The sequence below is a fragment of the Salvelinus namaycush genome, unplaced genomic scaffold (genome assembly GCF_016432855.1).
Source record: "Salvelinus namaycush isolate Seneca unplaced genomic scaffold, SaNama_1.0 Scaffold1777, whole genome shotgun sequence".
NCBI classification, from domain to species: domain Eukaryota; kingdom Metazoa; phylum Chordata; class Actinopteri; order Salmoniformes; family Salmonidae; genus Salvelinus; species Salvelinus namaycush.
In genome coordinates, this window is record NW_024058538.1 from 1 (window position 1) to 19,164 (window position 19,164).

Sequence of the window (19,164 nt, forward strand, 5' to 3'; positions counted from 1 at the left end):
TCTGGTGGTTCAGTACTGACCTGTAACTGTGTCTGTGTTTCGGTACTGGCCTGTAACTGTGTCTGTAGTTCAGCGCTGACCTGTAACTGTGTCTGTGGTACTGTGCTGACCTGTAAATGTGTCTGTGTCTCGGTACTGACCTGTAACTGTGTCTGTGTTTCGGTACTGGCCTGTAACTGTGTCTGTGGTACTGTGCTGACCTGTAAATGTGTTTGTAGTTCATCGCTGACCTGTAACTGTTTCTGTAGGTCAGTAACTGTGTCTGTAGTTCAGCGCTGACCTGTAACTGTGTCTGTGGTACTGTGCTGACCTGTAAATGTGTCTGTGTCTCGGTACTGATCTGTAACTGTGTCTGTGTTTCGGTACTGGCCTGTAACTGTGTCTGTGGTACTGTGCTGACCTGTAAATGTGTTTGTAGTTCATCGCTGACCTGTAACTGTTTCTGTAGGTCAGTAACTGTGTCTGTAGTTCTGCGCTGCCCTGTAACTGTGTCTTGTAGTTGTTATGGGAATTTTATGAATAATGACTAAATTATGTATACATTTAACGTAGAATTTTAACTAACAGAATCATATCCTGTCTGATGAAGAATGTTTGTCCATAAGAAAGAGGGACTGTTAGTAGGCAAGGAACTGTGGCAGACAACTTGTGACCACTGTGGAACTGATAACAGGGGTGGAAGTCTCCCCACCCAGGGAGGGGAGAGACCTTGGGCTTGTAGTAGATTGTATAACAGGGGTGGAAGTCTCCCCACCCAGGGAGGGGAGAGACCTTGGGCTTGTAGTAGATTGTATAACAGGGGTGGAAGTCTCCCCACCCAGGGAGGGGAGAGACCTTGGGCTTGTAGTAGATTGTATAACAGGGGTGGAAGTCTCCCCACCCAGGGAGGGGAGAGACCTTGGGCTTGTAGTAGATTGTATAACAGGGGTGGAAGTCTCCCCACCCAGGGAGGGGAGAGACCTTGGGCTTGTAGTAGATTGTATAACAGGTGGTGGAAGTCTCCCCACCCAGGGAGGGGAGAGACCTTGGGCTTGTAGTAGATTGTATAACAGGGGTGGAAGTCTCCCCACCCAGGGAGGGGAGAGACCTTGGGCTTGTAGTAGATTGTATAACAGGGGTGGAAGTCTCCCCACCCAGGGAGGGGAGAGACCTTGGGCTTGTAGTAGATTGTATAACAGGGGTGGAAGTCTCCCCACCCAGGGAGGGGAGAGACCTTGGGCTTGTAGTAGATTGTATAACAGGGGTGGAAGTCTCCCCACCCAGGGAGGGGAGAGACCTTGACCTTGTAGTAGATTGTATAACAGGGGTGGACAATGTATGAGAAGAAGACTTGTGAACTATGTTGCCATTGTATCTGAGAGGAGGAGGGACGTTTATGACGAAATGTGAGGTATATAGACCAATGTACCGGAAATGATAAGCAGAGCTCTCGAGAATAAATGCTATTGGCTAAGTAGATGACTGGTCTCTGTCTATTTTATGTAAATAAGAACCTTACAAATTCTTAGAAACGGACAGAAGTGTTTTAATTGAATTGGTTATTGAACATATAGGAACTAAATTCCTCTAACAGTAGTTCTGTACTGACCTGTAACTGTGTCTGTAGTACTGTACTGACCTGTAACTGTAGTACTGTACTGACCTGTAACTGTGTCTGTAGTACTGTACTGACCTGTAACTGTGTCTGTAGTACTGTACTGACCTGTAACTGTGTCTGTAGTACTGTACTGACCTGTAACTGTAGTACTGTACTGACCTGTAACTGTGTCTGTAGTTCTGTACTGACCTGTAACTGTGTCTGTAGTACTGTACTGACCTGTAACTGTAGTACTGTACTGACCTGTAACTGTGTCTGTAGTACTGTACTGACCTGTAACTGTGTCTGTAGCACTTTACTGACCTGTAACTGTGTCTGTAGTGCTGTACTGACCTGTAGCTGTGTCTGTAGTTCAGTACTGGCCTGTAACTATGTCTGTAGTTCAGGACTGGCCTGTAACTGTGTCTGTAGTTCAGTACTGGCCTGTAACTATGTCTGTGTTTCGGTACTGGCCTGTAACTGTGTCTGTATTTCAGCGCTGACCTGTAACTGTGTCTGTGGTACTGTGCTGACCTGTAAATGTGTCTGTGTCTCGGTACTGACCTGTAACTGTGTCTGTAGCACTTTACTGACCTGTAACTGTGGTTCAGTACTGACCTGTAACTGTGTCTGTAGTTCAGTACTGGCCTGTAACTATGTCTGTAGTTCAGGACTGGCCTGTAACTGTGTCTGTAGTTCAGTACTGGCCTGTAACTGTGTCTGTAGTTCAGTACTGGCCTGTAACTATGTCTGTGTTTCGGTACTGGCCTGTAACTGTGTCTGTAGCACTTTACTGACCTGTAACTGTGGTTCAGTACTGACCTGTAACTGTGTCTGTAGCACTTTACTGACCTGTAACTGTGGTTCAGTACCGACCTGTAACTGTGTCTGTAGCACTTTACTGACCTGTAACTGTGGTTCAGTACCGACCTGTAACTGTGTCTGTAGCACTTTACTGACCTGTAACTGTAGTTCAGTACTGACCTGTAACTGTGTCTGTAGCACTTTACTGACCTGTAACTGTGTCTGTAGTGCTGTACTGACCTGTAGCTGTGTCTGTAGTTCAGTACTGGCCTGTAACTATGTCTGTAGTACTGTACTGACCTGTAACTGTGTCTGCGGTTCAGTGCCAACCTGTAACTGTGTCTGTAGCACTTTACTGACCTGTAACTGTCTGTAGTTCAGTACTGACCTGTAACTGTGTCTGTGGTTCAGTACTGGCCTGTAACTGTGTCTGTAGTTCAGGACTGGCATGTAACTGTGTCTTGTGGTTATGTGCTGACCTGTACCTGTGTCTGTAGTTCAGCGCCGACCTCTAACTGTGTCTGTAGTTCAGTACTGGCCTGTAACTATGTCTGGTGATTCAGTACTGACCTGTAACTGTGTCTGTTGGTTTAGTACTGACCTCTAGTTGTGTCTGTAGTTCAGTACAAACTTGTAAATGTGTCTGTGTTTCAGCACCGACCCGTAGCTGTGTATGTGGTTCAGTACCGGCCTGTGACGGTGTCTGTCACTCAGTACTGGCCTGGCCCGTAGCTGTGTCCGCGGTTCAGCACTGGCCTGTAACTGTTTTTGTAGTTCGGTACTGACCTGTAACTGTGTCTGTGGTTCAGTACTGGCCTGTAACTGTGTCTGTGTCTCGGTACTGGCCTGTAACTGTGTATGTGGTTCAGTACTGGCCTGTAACTGTTTTTGTAGTTCGGTACTGACCTGTAACCATGTCTGTAGTTCGGTACTGACCTGTAACCGTGTCTGTGTCTCGGTACTGACCTGTAACCGTGTCTGTGTCTCGGTACTGACCTGTAACCGTGTCTGTGTCTCGGTACTGACCTGTAACCGTGTCTGTGTCTCGGTACTGGCCTGTAACTGTGTCTGGTGGTTCAGTACTGACCTGTAACTGTGTCTGTGTTTCGGTACTGGCCTGTAACTGTGTCTGTAGTTCAGCGCTGACCTGTAACTGTGTCTGTGGTACTGTGCTGACCTGTAAATGTGTCTGTGTCTCGGTACTGACCTGTAACTGTGTCTGTGTTTCGGTACTGGCCTGTAACTGTGTCTGTGGTACTGTGCTGACCTGTAAATGTGTTTGTAGTTCATCGCTGACCTGTAACTGTTTCTGTAGGTCAGTAACTGTGTCTGTAGTTCAGCGCTGACCTGTAACTGTGTCTGTGGTACTGTGCTGACCTGTAAATGTGTCTGTGTCTCGGTACTGATCTGTAACTGTGTCTGTGTTTCGGTACTGGCCTGTAACTGTGTCTGTGGTACTGTGCTGACCTGTAAATGTGTTTGTAGTTCATCGCTGACCTGTAACTGTTTCTGTAGGTCAGTAACTGTGTCTGTAGTTCTGCGCTGCCCTGTAACTGTGTCTTGTAGTTGTTATGGGAATTTTATGAATAATGACTAAATTATGTATACATTTAACGTAGAATTTTAACTAACAGAATCATATCCTGTCTGATGAAGAATGTTTGTCCATAAGAAAGAGGGACTGTTAGTAGGCAAGGAACTGTGGCAGACAACTTGTGACCACTGTGGAACTGATAACAGGGGTGGAAGTCTCCCCACCCAGGGAGGGGAGAGACCTTGGGCTTGTAGTAGATTGTATAACAGGGGTGGAAGTCTCCCCACCCAGGGAGGGGAGAGACCTTGGGCTTGTAGTAGATTGTATAACAGGGGTGGAAGTCTCCCCACCCAGGGAGGGGAGAGACCTTGGGCTTGTAGTAGATTGTATAACAGGGGTGGAAGTCTCCCCACCCAGGGAGGGGAGAGACCTTGGGCTTGTAGTAGATTGTATAACAGGGGTGGAAGTCTCCCCACCCAGGGAGGGGAGAGACCTTGGGCTTGTAGTAGATTGTATAACAGGTGGTGGAAGTCTCCCCACCCAGGGAGGGGAGAGACCTTGGGCTTGTAGTAGATTGTATAACAGGGGTGGAAGTCTCCCCACCCAGGGAGGGGAGAGACCTTGGGCTTGTAGTAGATTGTATAACAGGGGTGGAAGTCTCCCCACCCAGGGAGGGGAGAGACCTTGGGCTTGTAGTAGATTGTATAACAGGGGTGGAAGTCTCCCCACCCAGGGAGGGGAGAGACCTTGGGCTTGTAGTAGATTGTATAACAGGGGTGGAAGTCTCCCCACCCAGGGAGGGGAGAGACCTTGGGCTTGTAGTAGATTGTATAACAGGGGTGGAAGTCTCCCCACCCAGGGAGGGGAGAGACCTTGGGCTTGTAGTAGATTGTATAACAGGTGGTGGAAGTCTCCCCACCCAGGGAGGGGAGAGACCTTGACCTTGTAGTAGATTGTATAACAGGGGTGGAAGTCTCCCCACCCAGGAAGGGGAGAGACCTTGGGCTTGTAGTAGATTGTATAACAGGGGTGGAAGTCTCCCCACCCAGGGAGGGGAGAGACCTTGGGCTTGTAGTAGATTGTATAACAGGGGTGGAAGTCTCCCCACCCAGGGAGGGGAGAGACCTTGGGCTTGTAGTAGATTGTATAACAGGGGTGGAAGTCTCCCCACCCAGGGAGGGGAGAGACCTTGGGCTTGTAGTAGATTGTATAACAGGGGTGGAAGTCTCCCCACCCAGGGAGGGGAGAGACCTTGGGCTTGTAGTAGATTGTATAACAGGGGTGGAAGTCTCCCCACCCAGGGAGGGGAGAGACCTTGGGCTTGTAGTAGATTGTATAACAGGGATGGAAGTCTCCCCACCCAGGGAGGGGAGAGACCTTGGGCTTGTAGTAGATTGTATAACAGGGGTGGAAGTCTCCCCACCCAGGGAGGGGAGAGACCTTGGGCTTGTAGTAGATTGTATAACAGGGGTGGAAGTCTCCCCACCCAGGGAGGGGAGAGACCTTGGGCTTGTAGTAGATTGTATAACAGGGGTGGAAGTCTCCCCACCCAGGGAGGGGAGAGACCTTGGGCTTGTAGTAGATTGTATAACAGGGGTGGAAGTCTCCCCACCCAGGGAGGGGAGAGACCTTGGGCTTGTGGTAGATTGTATAACAGGGGTGGAAGTCTCCCCACCCAGGGAGGGGAGAAACCTTGGGCTTGTGGTAGATTGTATAACAGGGAAGGAAGTCTCCCCACCCAGGGAGGGGAGAGACCTTGGCCTTGTGGTAGATTGTATAACAGGGGTGGAAGTCTCCCCACCCAGGGAGGGGAGAGACCTTGGGCTTGTGGTAGATTGTATAACAGGGGTGGAAGTCTCCCCACCCAGGGAGGGGAGAGACCTTGGGCTTTGTAGTAGATTGTATAACAGGGATGGAAGTCTCCCCACCCAGGGAGGGGAGAGACCTTGACCTTGTAGTAGATTGTATAACAGGGATGGAAGTCTCCCCACCCAGGGAGGGGAGAGACCTTGACCTTGTAGTAGATTGTATAACAGGTGGCGGACAATGTATGAGAAGAAGACTTGTGAACTATGTTGCCATTGTATCTGAGAGGAGGAGGGACGTTTATGACGAAATGTGAGGTATATAGACCAATGTACCGGAAATGATAAGCAGAGCTCTCGAGAATAAATGCTATTGGCTAAGTAGATGACTGGTCTCTGTCTATTTTATGTAAATAAGAACCTTACAAATTCTTAGAAACGGACAGAAGTGTTTTAATTGAATTGGTTATTGAACATATAGGAACTAAATTCCTCTAACAGTAGTTCTGTACTGACCTGTAACTGTGTCTGTAGTACTGTACTGACCTGTAACTGTAGTACTGTACTGACCTGTAACTGTGTCTGTAGTACTGTACTGACCTGTAACTGTGTCTGTAGTACTGTACTGACCTGTAACTGTAGTACTGTACTGACCTGTAACTGTGTCTGTAGTTCTGTACTGACCTGTAACTGTGTCTGTAGTACTGTACTGACCTGTAACTGTAGTACTGTACTGACCTGTAACTGTGTCTGTAGTACTGTACTGACCTGTAACTGTGTCTGTAGCACTTTACTGACCTGTAACTGTGTCTGTAGTGCTGTACTGACCTGTAGCTGTGTCTGTAGTTCAGTACTGGCCTGTAACTATGTCTGTAGTTCAGGACTGGCCTGTAACTGTGTCTGTAGTTCAGTACTGGCCTGTAACTATGTCTGTAGTTCAGGACTGACCTGTAACTGTGTCTGTAGTACTGTACTGACCTGTAACTGTGTCTGTAGTACTGTACTGACCTGTAACTGTAGTACTGTACTGACCTGTAACTGTGTCTGTAGTTCTGTACTGACCTGTAACTGTGTCTGTAGTACTGTACTGACCTGTAACTGTAGTACTGTACTGACCTGTAACTGTGTCTGTAGTACTGTACTGACCTGTAACTGTGTCTGTAGTTCTGTACTGACCTGTAACTGTGTCTGTAGTACTGTACTGACCTGTAACTGTGCCTGTAGTACTGTACTGACCTGTAACTGTAGTACTGTACTGACCTGTAACTGTGTCTGTAGTACTGTACTGACCTGTAACTGTGTCTGTAGTTCTGTACTGACCTGTAACTGTGTCTGTAGTACTGTACTGACCTGTAACTGTGTCTGTAGTTCTGTACTGACCTGTAACTGTGTCTGTAGTACTATACTGACCTGTAACTGTGTCTGTAGTTCTGTACTGACCTGTAACTGTGTCTGTAGTACTGTACTGACCTGTAACTGTGTCTGTAGTTCTGTACTGACCTGTAACTGTGTCTGTAGTTCTGTACTGACCTGTAACTGTGTCTGTAGTTCTGTACTGACCTGTAACTGTGTCTGTAGTACTGTACTGACCTGTAACTGTGTCTGTAGTTCTGTACTGACCTGTAACTGTGTCTGTAGTTCTGTACTGACCTGTAACTGTGTCTGTAGTTCTGTACTGACCTGTAACTGTGTCTGTAGTACTATACTGACCTGTAACTGTGTCTGGTGGTTTATGGTCTGGTTGCTGAGCTGATAGCAGAGCGCCTGGATCTCCTCCTGCTGTGCCTCCTTCTGAGCCCTGATGTCTCCTTGCTCTTCTTCCCCCAGCCTCCCCTTCTCCTCCCGCTCCTTCAGCAGCTGCTCCTGCAGGCCGAGGTTTTCCTGCTGCAGGGAGGTCATGCTGGTGTTCAGCTCCTCCTGAAACCTGGTGGACAGCGCCTCCCATCGCTCTCGCGCCTCCTCATTCTGGGCGGTGAGCCTGCAGATGTGGACCCCGAGCTCTGCTGTCTCTCTGTTGGCGTGGTCCAGGGCCTCCCGGATGTCTACATGCTCCAGGGCCAGGCCCTCGTAGCGTGTCTTCAGGCTGTGGAGTTCCTCCCTGGCGGAGGCCAGCTCCAGGACTAGGCCTTGTGAAGTCTGAGCCTTGCGGCGCTGCTCCTGCCCCAGAGCCTCCTCCCTCTCCTGGGCCAGCAGCAGCTCCTCTACCTGCTGTCTGTTGAGCCCCTCCACCTGACTCCTTATCTGCAGCTCTGCTCCCAGCTGCAGCAGGGCTCTCAGCTCCACAACCTCTGTCTGCAGCCGCAGCACTTCCCCCTGGCTCAGCTGCAGCTGGGCCACCAACACAGCTGGGTGGAGGAGCTGCTGGGTCTGGGGACAGGGGGAGAGGTCCTGGGTCTGGGGACAGGGGGAGAGGTCCTGGGTCTGGGGACAGGGGGAGAGGTCCAGGGTCTGGGGACAGGGGGAGAGGTCCAGGGTCTGGGGACAGGGGGAGAGGTCCTGGGTCTGGGGACAGGGGGAGAGGTCCTGGGTCTGGGGCTCAGACTTAGAGGAAAGATGCTGGTTCTTCTCCATAGACAGTCCCTCTGCAGACCCAGCCTTATGTAGATTACTATGAGAACACTCGTCAGTCTCTTTCTCTGTTCCTAGCTTCTCCTTCTCTCCATCCATCTCTCCCTTCTCTCTCTCCTGCTCCGCCCCAGTCAGTCTGTCAGTGTTCTCCTCCTCCAATTGTCTGATCTTCTCTCTACTCTCCGTCAGTTCTCTGTCCCTGGACCTCAGCTCCTCCCTCAACTCCTGAAGCTGCTTCTCCATCACCTTCCGTTCCTGCTCCTCCCTCTCCTTTCCCTCCCTCTCCTCCTGCACCTCCCTCTTCTCCTTCCTCTCCTCTCCCTCCTTCTCATCCTGCACCTCCCCCTTCTCCTTTCTCTCCTCTCCCTCCTGCAGAACCTGGGTCTGTTGTAGCGCTGTGTCCCTCTCCTCCTCCTGCAGAACCTGGGTCTGTTGTAGCGCTGTGTCCCTCTCCTCCTCCTGCAGAACCTGGGTCTGTTGTAGCGCTGTGTCCCTCTCCTCCTCCAGCCTCGCCTTCTCCTGCACATCAATCAATCAATATCAAAGTAACATTCACTTTTTACACTTTGCTTTAGTGACATGAAATACAATAGTAGGTGCATACTGCCACACAGCAGAAGTGTATTAATAATGTCCTAGTAGGAGACAAACGTTTGGTACCTGGCTGTCTAGTTTAGACAACAGATCCATGTTGTTGAGGTTGGCTGCCACAGCTTCCTGGTTGTGAGCCAATAGCTTCCCCTGCAGCTCTCTGACCTCATCCCTCAGCCCCTCTGCCTCCTGGTCTAGCTCTCTGACTCGCTGTAGCAATTTCGCCTGTCTCGCCTCTGATTGGTGCAGCAGCTCCTGCTGTCTGAGCTCTGAATGGTCAACCTGGATGCGTAGGTCGTCTGCGGCAGTGCAGGGAGTGGGGACTCCAAGTAGCTCCTCCCCCTGCTCCCCTAACTCCTCCCCCAGGTCAGCCAGCAAACTGGAACCGCCTTCTTGACCTTTGAACTCCTGCAACTAGAGAGACCGTCAATCAGTCAGTCAGTCACTCAATCAATCAACGAATGAATCAATCAGTACGTACCCCTGAGTAGCTGACCAGGCTGTTGACACTGGAACAGCGACTGGGAGGTTTCCAGAGGTGGGCGGAGTTAGACCACAGAGTCCTCCTAGAGTTACAGACACACCAGAGTGAACTATAGTCATGTATATCACAACATAGTGAACTATAGTCATGTATATCACAACATAGTGAACTATAGTCATGTATATCACAACATAGTGAACTATAGTCATGTATATCACAACATAGTGAACTATAGTCATGTATATCACAACATAGTGAACTATAGTCATGTATATCACAACATAGTGAACTATAGTCATGTATATCACAACATAGTGAACTATAGTCATGTATATCACAACATAGTGAACTATAGTCATGTATATCACAACATAGTGAACTATAGTCATGTATATCACAACAGAGTGAACTATAGTCATGTATATCACAACATAGTGAACTATAGTCATGTATATCACAACATAGTGAACTATAGTCATGTATATCACAACATAGTGAACTATAGTCATGTATATCACAACATAGTGAACTATAGTCATGTATATCACAACATAGTGAACTATAGTCATGTATATCACAACATAGTGAACTATAGTCATGTATATCACAACATAGTGAACTATAGTCATGTATATCACAACATAGTGAACTATAGTCATGTATATCACAACATAGTGAACTATAGTCATGTATATCACAACATAGTGAACTATAGTCATGTATATCACAACATAGTGAACTATAGTCATGTATATCACAACATAGTGAACTATAGTCATGTATATCACAACATAGTGAACTATAGTCATGTATATCACAACATAGTGAACTATAGTCATGTATATCACACCAGAGTGAACTATAGTCATGTATATCACAACATAGTGAACTATAGTCATGTATATCACAACATAGTGAACTATAGTCATGTATATCACAACATAGTGAACTATAGTCATGTATATCACAACATAGTGAACTATAGTCATGTATATCACAACATAGTGAACTATAGTCATGTATATCACAACATAGTGAACTATAGTCATGTATATCACAACATAGTGAACTATAGTCATGTATATCACAACATAGTGAACTATAGTCATGTATATCACAACAGAGTGAACTATAGTCATGTATATCACAACATAGTGAACTATAGTCATGTATATCACAACATAGTGAACTATAGTCATGTATATCACAACATAGTGAATTATAGTCATGTATATCACAACATAGTGAACTATAGTCATGTATATCACAACATAGTGAACTATAGTCATGTATATCACAACATAGTGAACTATAGTCATGTATATCACAACATAGTGAACTATAGTCATGTATATCACAACATAGTGAACTATAGTCATGTATATCACACCAGAGTGAACTATAGTCATGTATATCACAACATAGTGAACTATAGTCATGTATATCACAACATAGTGAACTATAGTCATGTATATCACAACATAGTGAACTATAGTCATGTATATCACAACATAGTGAACTATAGTCATGTATATCACACCAGAGTGAACTATAGTCATGTATATCACAACATAGTGAACTATAGTCATGTATATCACAACATAGTGAACTATAGTCATGTATATCACAACATAGTGAACTATAGTCATGTATATCACAACATAGTGAACTATAGTCATGTATATCACAACATAGTGAACTATAGTCATGTATATCACAACAGAGTGAACTATAGTCATGTATATCACAACATAGTGAACTATAGTCATGTATATCACAACATAGTGAATTATAGTCATGTATATCACAACATAGTGAACTATAGTCATGTATATCACAACATAGTGAACTATAGTCATGTATATCACAACATAGTGAACTATAGTCATGTATATCACACCAGAGTGAACTATAGTCATGTATATCACAACATAGTGAACTATAGTCATGTATATCACAACATAGTGAACTATAGTCATGTATATCACAACATAGTGAACTATAGTCATGTATATCACAACATAGTGAACTATAGTCATGTATATCACAACATAGTGAACTATAGTCATGTATATCACAACATAGTGAACTATAGTCATGTATATCACAACATAGTGAACTATAGTCATGTATATCACAACATAGTGAACTATAGTCATGTATATCACAACATAGTGAACTATAGTCATGTATATCACAACATAGTGAACTATAGTCATGTATATCACACCAGAGTGAACTATAGTCATGTATATCACAACATAGTGAACTATAGTCATGTATATCACAACATAGTGAACTATAGTCATGTATATCACAACATAGTGAACTATAGTCATGTATATCACAACATAGTGAACTATAGTCATGTATATCACACCAGAGTGAACTATAGTCATGTATATCACAACATAGTGAACTATAGTCATGTATATCACAACATAGTGAACTATAGTCATGTATATCACAACATAGTGAACTATAGTCATGTATATCACAACATAGTGAACTATAGTCATGTATATCACAACATAGTGAACTATAGTCATGTATATCACACCAGAGTGAACTATAGTCATGTATATCACAACATAGTGAACTATAGTCATGTATATCACAACATAGTGAATTATAGTCATGTATATCACAACATAGTGAACTATAGTCATGTATATCACAACATAGTGAACTATAGTCATGTATATCACAACATAGTGAACTATAGTCATGTATATCACACCAGAGTGAACTATAGTCATGTATATCACAACATAGTGAACTATAGTCATGTATATCACAACATAGTGAACTATAGTCATGTATATCACAACATAGTGAACTATAGTCATGTATATCACAACATAGTGAACTATAGTCATGTATATCACAACATAGTGAACTATAGTCATGTATATCACAACATAGTGAACTATAGTCATGTATATCACAACATAGTGAACTATAGTCATGTATATCACAACATAGTGAACTATAGTCATGTATATCACAACATAGTGAACTATAGTCATGTATATCACAACATAGTGAACTATAGTCATGTATATCACAACATAGTGAACTATAGTCATGTATATCACAACATAGTGAACTATAGTCATGTATATCACAACATAGTGAACTATAGTCATGTATATCACAACATAGTGAACTATAGTCATGTATATCACAACATAGTGAACTATAGTCATGTATATCACAACATAGTGAACTATAGTCATGTATATCACACCAGAGTGAACTATAGTCATGTATATCACACCAGAGTGAACTATAGTCATGTATATCACAACATAGTGAACTATAGTCATGTATATCACAACATAGTGAACTATAGTCATGTATATCACAACATAGTGAACTATAGTCATGTATATCACACCAGAGTGAACTATAGTCATGTATATCACAACATAGTGAACTATAGTCATGTATATCACAACATAGTGAATTATAGTCATGTATATCACAACATAGTGAACTATAGTCATGTATATCACAACATAGTGAACTATAGTCATGTATATCACAACATAGTGAACTATAGTCATGTATATCACACCAGAGTGAACTATAGTCATGTATATCACAACATAGTGAACTATAGTCATGTATATCACAACATAGTGAACTATAGTCATGTATATCACAACATAGTGAACTATAGTCATGTATATCACAACATAGTGAACTATAGTCATGTATATCACAACATAGTGAACTATAGTCATGTATATCACAACATAGTGAACTATAGTCATGTATAGTATAGTCAACTTATAGTCAACTCTATTTTCTGAAAACTGCATTGTTGGTTAAGGGTTTGTGTCATAACGTGCCCTGGGGGGAAGATCATAGCCTTCATTTTGCTGGACCCCAGGAAGAGTAGCTGTTGCAGCAGCTAATGGGGATCCATAATAAATACAAATAGCCACTCCCTCCTCTCTCTCTCCATAGTTTATGAGAGTCGTAAAAACTCTGCTTCTGGGTATGTAGAACTGAGATTGGAATGTGTGACTGTGGGACACAGAGAGAGACTTGGCCAAACTCCTAATCCCCAAAATGGGAGAATTAAACAATATTTCTACTTTTGAGAATGTGGGAATGGTCCGTGGACACTTAAGGGACAGTCATGACGAGTGTGTTTCATTTGGTGATCTCATGAAGGACAGGAAACACACATAACTGTATCTCTTAAAGTGTACATTTCCCAGCTGTCAGGTTTACATCTAAATTTTGTGAAACGTATGTGATTAAACATGAAACTATTCGTGAAAAGATGTAATGTGACGTTAACCTTCTAAATGAGAGTGGATTTTCATATAAAGATTAACTAGTCAGTGGCCACGCCCACGTGAGCCCAGACATCACATTACGCATCAAAGAACCACCCCTTTTTCCACAGAGTATAAAACCCACTTCTTACAAAATCTACATGAAGTCAGAGAACGCCGGGACAGAGTGCCCACGTTTAATGGCTACAATTATATAGGCCACGGAGACCATACAGCTGTAGTTTTGGCTACACGGCTGGAAATGGTTAAACTCTGAGACTATCGATCACTACAGAACAAGAGCAAATCTTAGATACATAATTACTAGTCTGCAGCTAGAAATTACGTAAGTCTAGTACGAGAATACCGACAACCGCCGAAGCATCTATTCTATGAGAACATTTCTGAATGGTACTCTGAAGTATCCATTCTAACCACCTACAACCACAAAAGACATTGTGACTTCTGGTAAAGTTAACCAGAGTCTCTGATGAACCCTACAGGACGATCGAGTGTCTTCAACAGAGAGACAACGACATACAAGCGTAAATATGTACATTGCAATTTCTTTCAGGATGAGCGGCCGTTCATTGTGCAAAGTATTAGCATGTCCATGAGTACCATTATCCACTGTGTGTACTCAATCCATGAGTACAATTTCTTAACTCGAAATGACACAACGACAAGGTTCCAGTTCAACAAAGTTTACTATACTATAAGAACACACTATGTGGAATGGCTACCTTGGCTACACTCCAGGCTAGGTCCATGAACTACAAGACTCCCTGCGCAGGCGCACTCTTGACTGAGTGATAGCCCCGTAATAACAGAAATATAGGGATACTTAAAACATGAACTTAACACAATTATCCACTGTGTGTAGTGAATCCATTTTGTCTTTCCCGCTCTTTTCGCAGTCCCCACCCCTTTCCTACCGTCATATCGGCTTTATCCACTGTGTGTAGTCGGTTGCTGTATGTGGAATACCACTTTCTCTGTCCATGTATTTAACAGTTTGTCCAGTTTTCAGATTGGAACAACCATGTTCTCTTAACACATGTGGCTGTTGTTGAATGTTTTCCTCATTTGAACGCTCAACAGTATTACCTGTGGCATGGTTGAAGGTCTCTGCTCCATTTCCTGTGTCAGTTTCGGTGTCCATATCATTGGATGCGACATCTGGTAGGTTTGTGTCTGTTACTGTGTCCTTTTTGTCATTTTCATTAGGAGACTGATTCTCAGCAACAGCCCCTCTATCTTGTTGATCATTTACTTTCCGCAATCTTGAGTAATGCACCCTGACAATGATGCCTCCGTGCCTCACAAATATCACCAACGCCATCTTGGCCAATGACTACTCCCGGTCCTTTCCACTCTTGACAGTGAACAAGTACACTTTGTTTCCAGTTTCGTACTTCTCAACGGTGGGTTGTAGCTGTTTACGCAGAGCCCTGCGAATTCTCTCTGAGCATTCTGCTTCAGTGAATGCTTTTCTCGCTGCATGTAGTGCTGAAAGGTGCTTTGTGTCCATCAGAATCTCATTTTTACATGTGTGATGCCTTTGTCTAAAATATTTACACAATAGTGGCCCGAGGTAGTAAGTTCAAGAGTCACTGGTTGTTTAAACATCACTGCCTTGTCATTTTTTATGCCTAGTACAGCCTCTGCCTTCTTCAGGGAAGCTTTGCTTAATAGTAAGGGGATATCTGTAGGGACCACCTCTGTTTCAATGTGACACTTAGTCTGACCAATTTTTGCTGGTATCTTAAAACCTCTTAAGTGTAGGGGGCAGTATTTTCGTTTTTGGCTAAAAAACGTACCCATTTGAAACTGCCTATTTCTCAGCCCCCGAAACTAGAATATGCATATAATTGATTAGGATAGAAAACACTCTAAAGTTTCCAAAACTGTCAAAATTTTGTCTGTGAGTTTAACAGAACTGATATTGCAGGCTAAAACCTGAGGAAACTCCAATCAGGAAGTGCCTCTGTTTTTGAAACCTCTCTGTTCTTATGCATCCCTATCACCCATTTAAAGGGATATCAACCAGATTCCTTTTTCTATGGCTTCCCTAAGGTGTCAACAGCCTTTAGACATAGTTTCAGGCTTTTATTTTGAGTAAGTGGATAGGTGGGGGCTCTCAGAGTGAGTTGTGCGCAACAGAGAAAGGCGGCCATTGTTACTCCCGGTCCTATTGAAAAACCAACACTCCCGGTTGATATATTATCGAATAGATATTTGAAAAACAACCTGAGGATTGATTATAAAAAACGTTTGACATGTTTCTGTGGACATTATGGATATTATCTGGAATTTTTGTCTGCGTTGTCGTGACCGCTTTTTCCTGTGGATTTCTGAGGATAACGCGCCAAACGAACGGAGGTATTTGGATATAAAAATATCTTTATGGAACAAAAGGAACATTTATTGTGTAACTGGGAGTCTCGTGAGTGAAAACATCCGAAGATCATCAAAGGTAAACGATTAATTTGATTGCTTTTCTGATTTTCGTGACCAAGTTACCTGATGCTAAGTGTACTTAATGTTTTGTCGAGCGATCGATAAACTTACACAAACGCTTGTATTGCTTTCGCTGTAAAGCATAATTTCAAAATCTGAGACGACAGGTGGATTAACAAAAGGCTAAGCTGTGTTTTGCAATATTGCACTTGTGATTTCATGAATATGAATATTTTCTAGTAATATTATTTGACTGTGGCGCTATGCTATTCAGCGTTGCTGATGACAATTATCCCGGAACCGGGATGGGTGGTTCAGAAAGGTTAACTCTCTTGATAGAAAGGACGTTTCTCCCATCTCCAAATTTGAAAGCTCTGTTGCTTGGTGTGTCGATCATATTTTGTACTTCTTTCATATTTAGTTCACTGACATAGCTATCAAGCCATTTTGCACCACACACTGTCCGTGTACATGCAGTATCAATCACAGCAGATCCTAAGGATTCAACTATAAAAATCTCAGTATCAGAAGCAGATTCATTTGAAAACAGTGTAATGTTACACTGCTCTATCTCTATGTTTACATTTTCCTCTGTTAGTTTAACTTGTTCATTTTTATGAGGACAGTCTTTAACCCAATGCTAAGTGCTTTGACAAATAGCACATGTTGATCTCCTTCCATATTTGTCCAGTGGATTTGTGCCGGGAAATGGCGCCCTCTACTGGTTGTCTTGAGAACGTGAATTGTTGGCGCCTTTTCTCTGCTGCTCAGTGTAATATGCTGCGTCACTCACTTGCATTCCATCTGTTATTGGCGCGACAGACGTCTTTTCACCAAAAATGATTTTTAGCGCCGACTTCATTGTTGCAAAAGTCAGCACAGTACAAGCAGTCAAAGCCAACTGTTTCTCCCTACCATCCAGACAGGCAGTATCTAGCAACTTGAAAGCCAACACTGCATCCAGGAGAACCATGTCTCTACCATCCAGACAGGCAGTATCTAGCAACTTGAAAGCCAACACTGCATCCAGGAGAACCATGTCTCTACCATCCAGACAGACAGTATCTAGCAACTTGAAATCTAACACTGCATCCAGTAGAACCATGTCTCTACCATCCAGACAGACAGTATCTAGCAACTTGAAAGCTAACACTGCATCCAGGAGAACCATGTCTCTACCATCCAGACAGACAGTATCTAGCAACTTGAAATCTAACACTGCAGGAGAACCATGTCTCTACCATCCAGACAGGCAGTATCTAGCAACTTGAAAGCTAACACTGCATCTGGGAGAACCATGTCTCTACCATCCAGACAGGCAGTATCTAGCAACTTGAAAGCTAACACTGCATCCAGGAGAACCATGTCTCTACCATCCAGACAGGCAGTATCTAGCAACTTGAAAGCTAACACTGCATCCAGGAGAACCATGTCTCTACCATCCAGACAGGCAGTATCTAGCAACTTGAAAGCCAACACTGCATCCAGGAGAACCATGTCTCTACCATCCAGACAGGCAGTATCTAGCAACTTGAAAGCCAACACTGCATCCAGGAGAACCATGTCTCTACCATCCAGACAGACAGTATCTAGCAACTTGAAATCTAACACTGCATCCAGTAGAACCATGTCTCTACCATCCAGACAGACAGTATCTAGCAACTTGAAAGCTAACACTGCATCCGGGAGAACCATGTCTCTACCATCCAGACAGACAGTATCTAGCAACTTGAAAGCTAACACTGCATCTGGGAGAACCATGTCTCTACCATCCAGACAGACCGTATCTAGCAACTTGAAAGCTAACACTGCATCTGGGAGAACCATGTCTCTACCATCCAGACAGACAGTATCTAGCAACTTGAAAGCTAACACTGCATCTGGGAGAACCATGTCTCTACCATCCAGACAGACCGTATCTAGCAACTTGAAAGCTAACACTGCATCTGGGAGAACCATGTCTCTACCATCCAGACAGACAGTATCTAGCAACTTGAAAGCTAACACTGCATCTGGGAGAACCATGTCTCTACCATCCAGACAGACAGTATCTAGCAACTTGAAAGCTAACACTGCATCTGGGAGAACCATGTCGTATTTGCGCATCCTATTGTACCTCTGTTCGAAATCAATGATGTAGTCCGTCATTGCAACCGAAATATCTCTCGTAACACTGTCAAAGTTTGAATATGCCTCCTAGGCACGGTCTTTCTCTTCTTTAAGAAACACAGAATCCAGTGCTCTGATCAAATTCACCATACCATCATCCTTGTTCAAATCCTCAACGGATATTTCCAGTGCTGTATCTCTCGCTCTTCCCTCGAGCGATAATACCACCGCAAGTGCTTGCTTTTTCGCGTCCAGATTAGTAACGCGTGTCCAGATTCCAAGTTCATTTTTCCAACTTTCGTACGACCTCTTCTCGTCGAAGCGAGGTGGCACATTGTAGTTATTAGCCATCCTCTGCTACCAATGTTAACTCGAAATGACACAACGACAAGGTTCCAGTTCAACAAAGTTTACTATACTATAAGAACACACTATGTGGAATGGCTACCTTGGCTACACTCCAGGCTAGGTCCTTCAACTACAAGACTCCCTGCGCAGGCGCACTCTTGACTGAGTGATAGCCCCGTAATAACAGAAATATAGGGATACTTAAAACATGAACTTAACACAATTATCCACTGTGTGTGGTGAATCCATTTTGTCTTTTCCCGCTCTTTCGCAGTCCCCACCCCTTTCCTACCGTCATATCGGCTTTATCCACTGTGTGTGGTGAATCCATTTTGTCTTTCCCGCTCTTTTCGCAGTCCCCACCCCTTTCCTACCGTCATATCGGCTTTATCCACTCGGGACTTTTTCGTTGTATCATTTAGTAACCCAAATATCTACCATTTGTTATGTAATTCTGTGTGATTATTTAGTTAGTTAGTAAATAAATAATTATGCCAATTTGTATCGCTGATTCATGATTTAGGCTAGGGTTCGTGCAGATATTCCAGGGTTTGCGACATTCAGTAATGAGAACTGATGAGGTAATAATAATG

The 19,164-nt window shown here is 43.8% G+C and overlaps 1 protein-coding gene across 1 annotated transcript in view; it reads right to left on the reverse strand.

Moving 5' to 3' along the window:
- Positions 1-3,316: 3,316 nt before the first annotated feature.
- The window catches only part of LOC120037616 (FYVE and coiled-coil domain-containing protein 1-like), a gene marked incomplete at its 3' end in the record, with an annotated part of 32,070 nt that continues 16,222 nt past the window's right edge, over positions 3,317-19,164 (reverse strand). The window contains exons 7-10 of the mRNA XM_038983612.1: positions 9,360-9,444; positions 8,948-9,292; positions 7,430-8,806; positions 3,317-3,557 (exon numbers count right to left, since the gene is read on the reverse strand). Coding sequence (XP_038839540.1) covers positions 3,317-3,557; positions 7,430-8,806; positions 8,948-9,292; positions 9,360-9,444 — 2,048 coding nt within the window. The remainder of the gene's footprint in view (positions 3,558-7,429; positions 8,807-8,947; positions 9,293-9,359; positions 9,445-19,164) is intronic.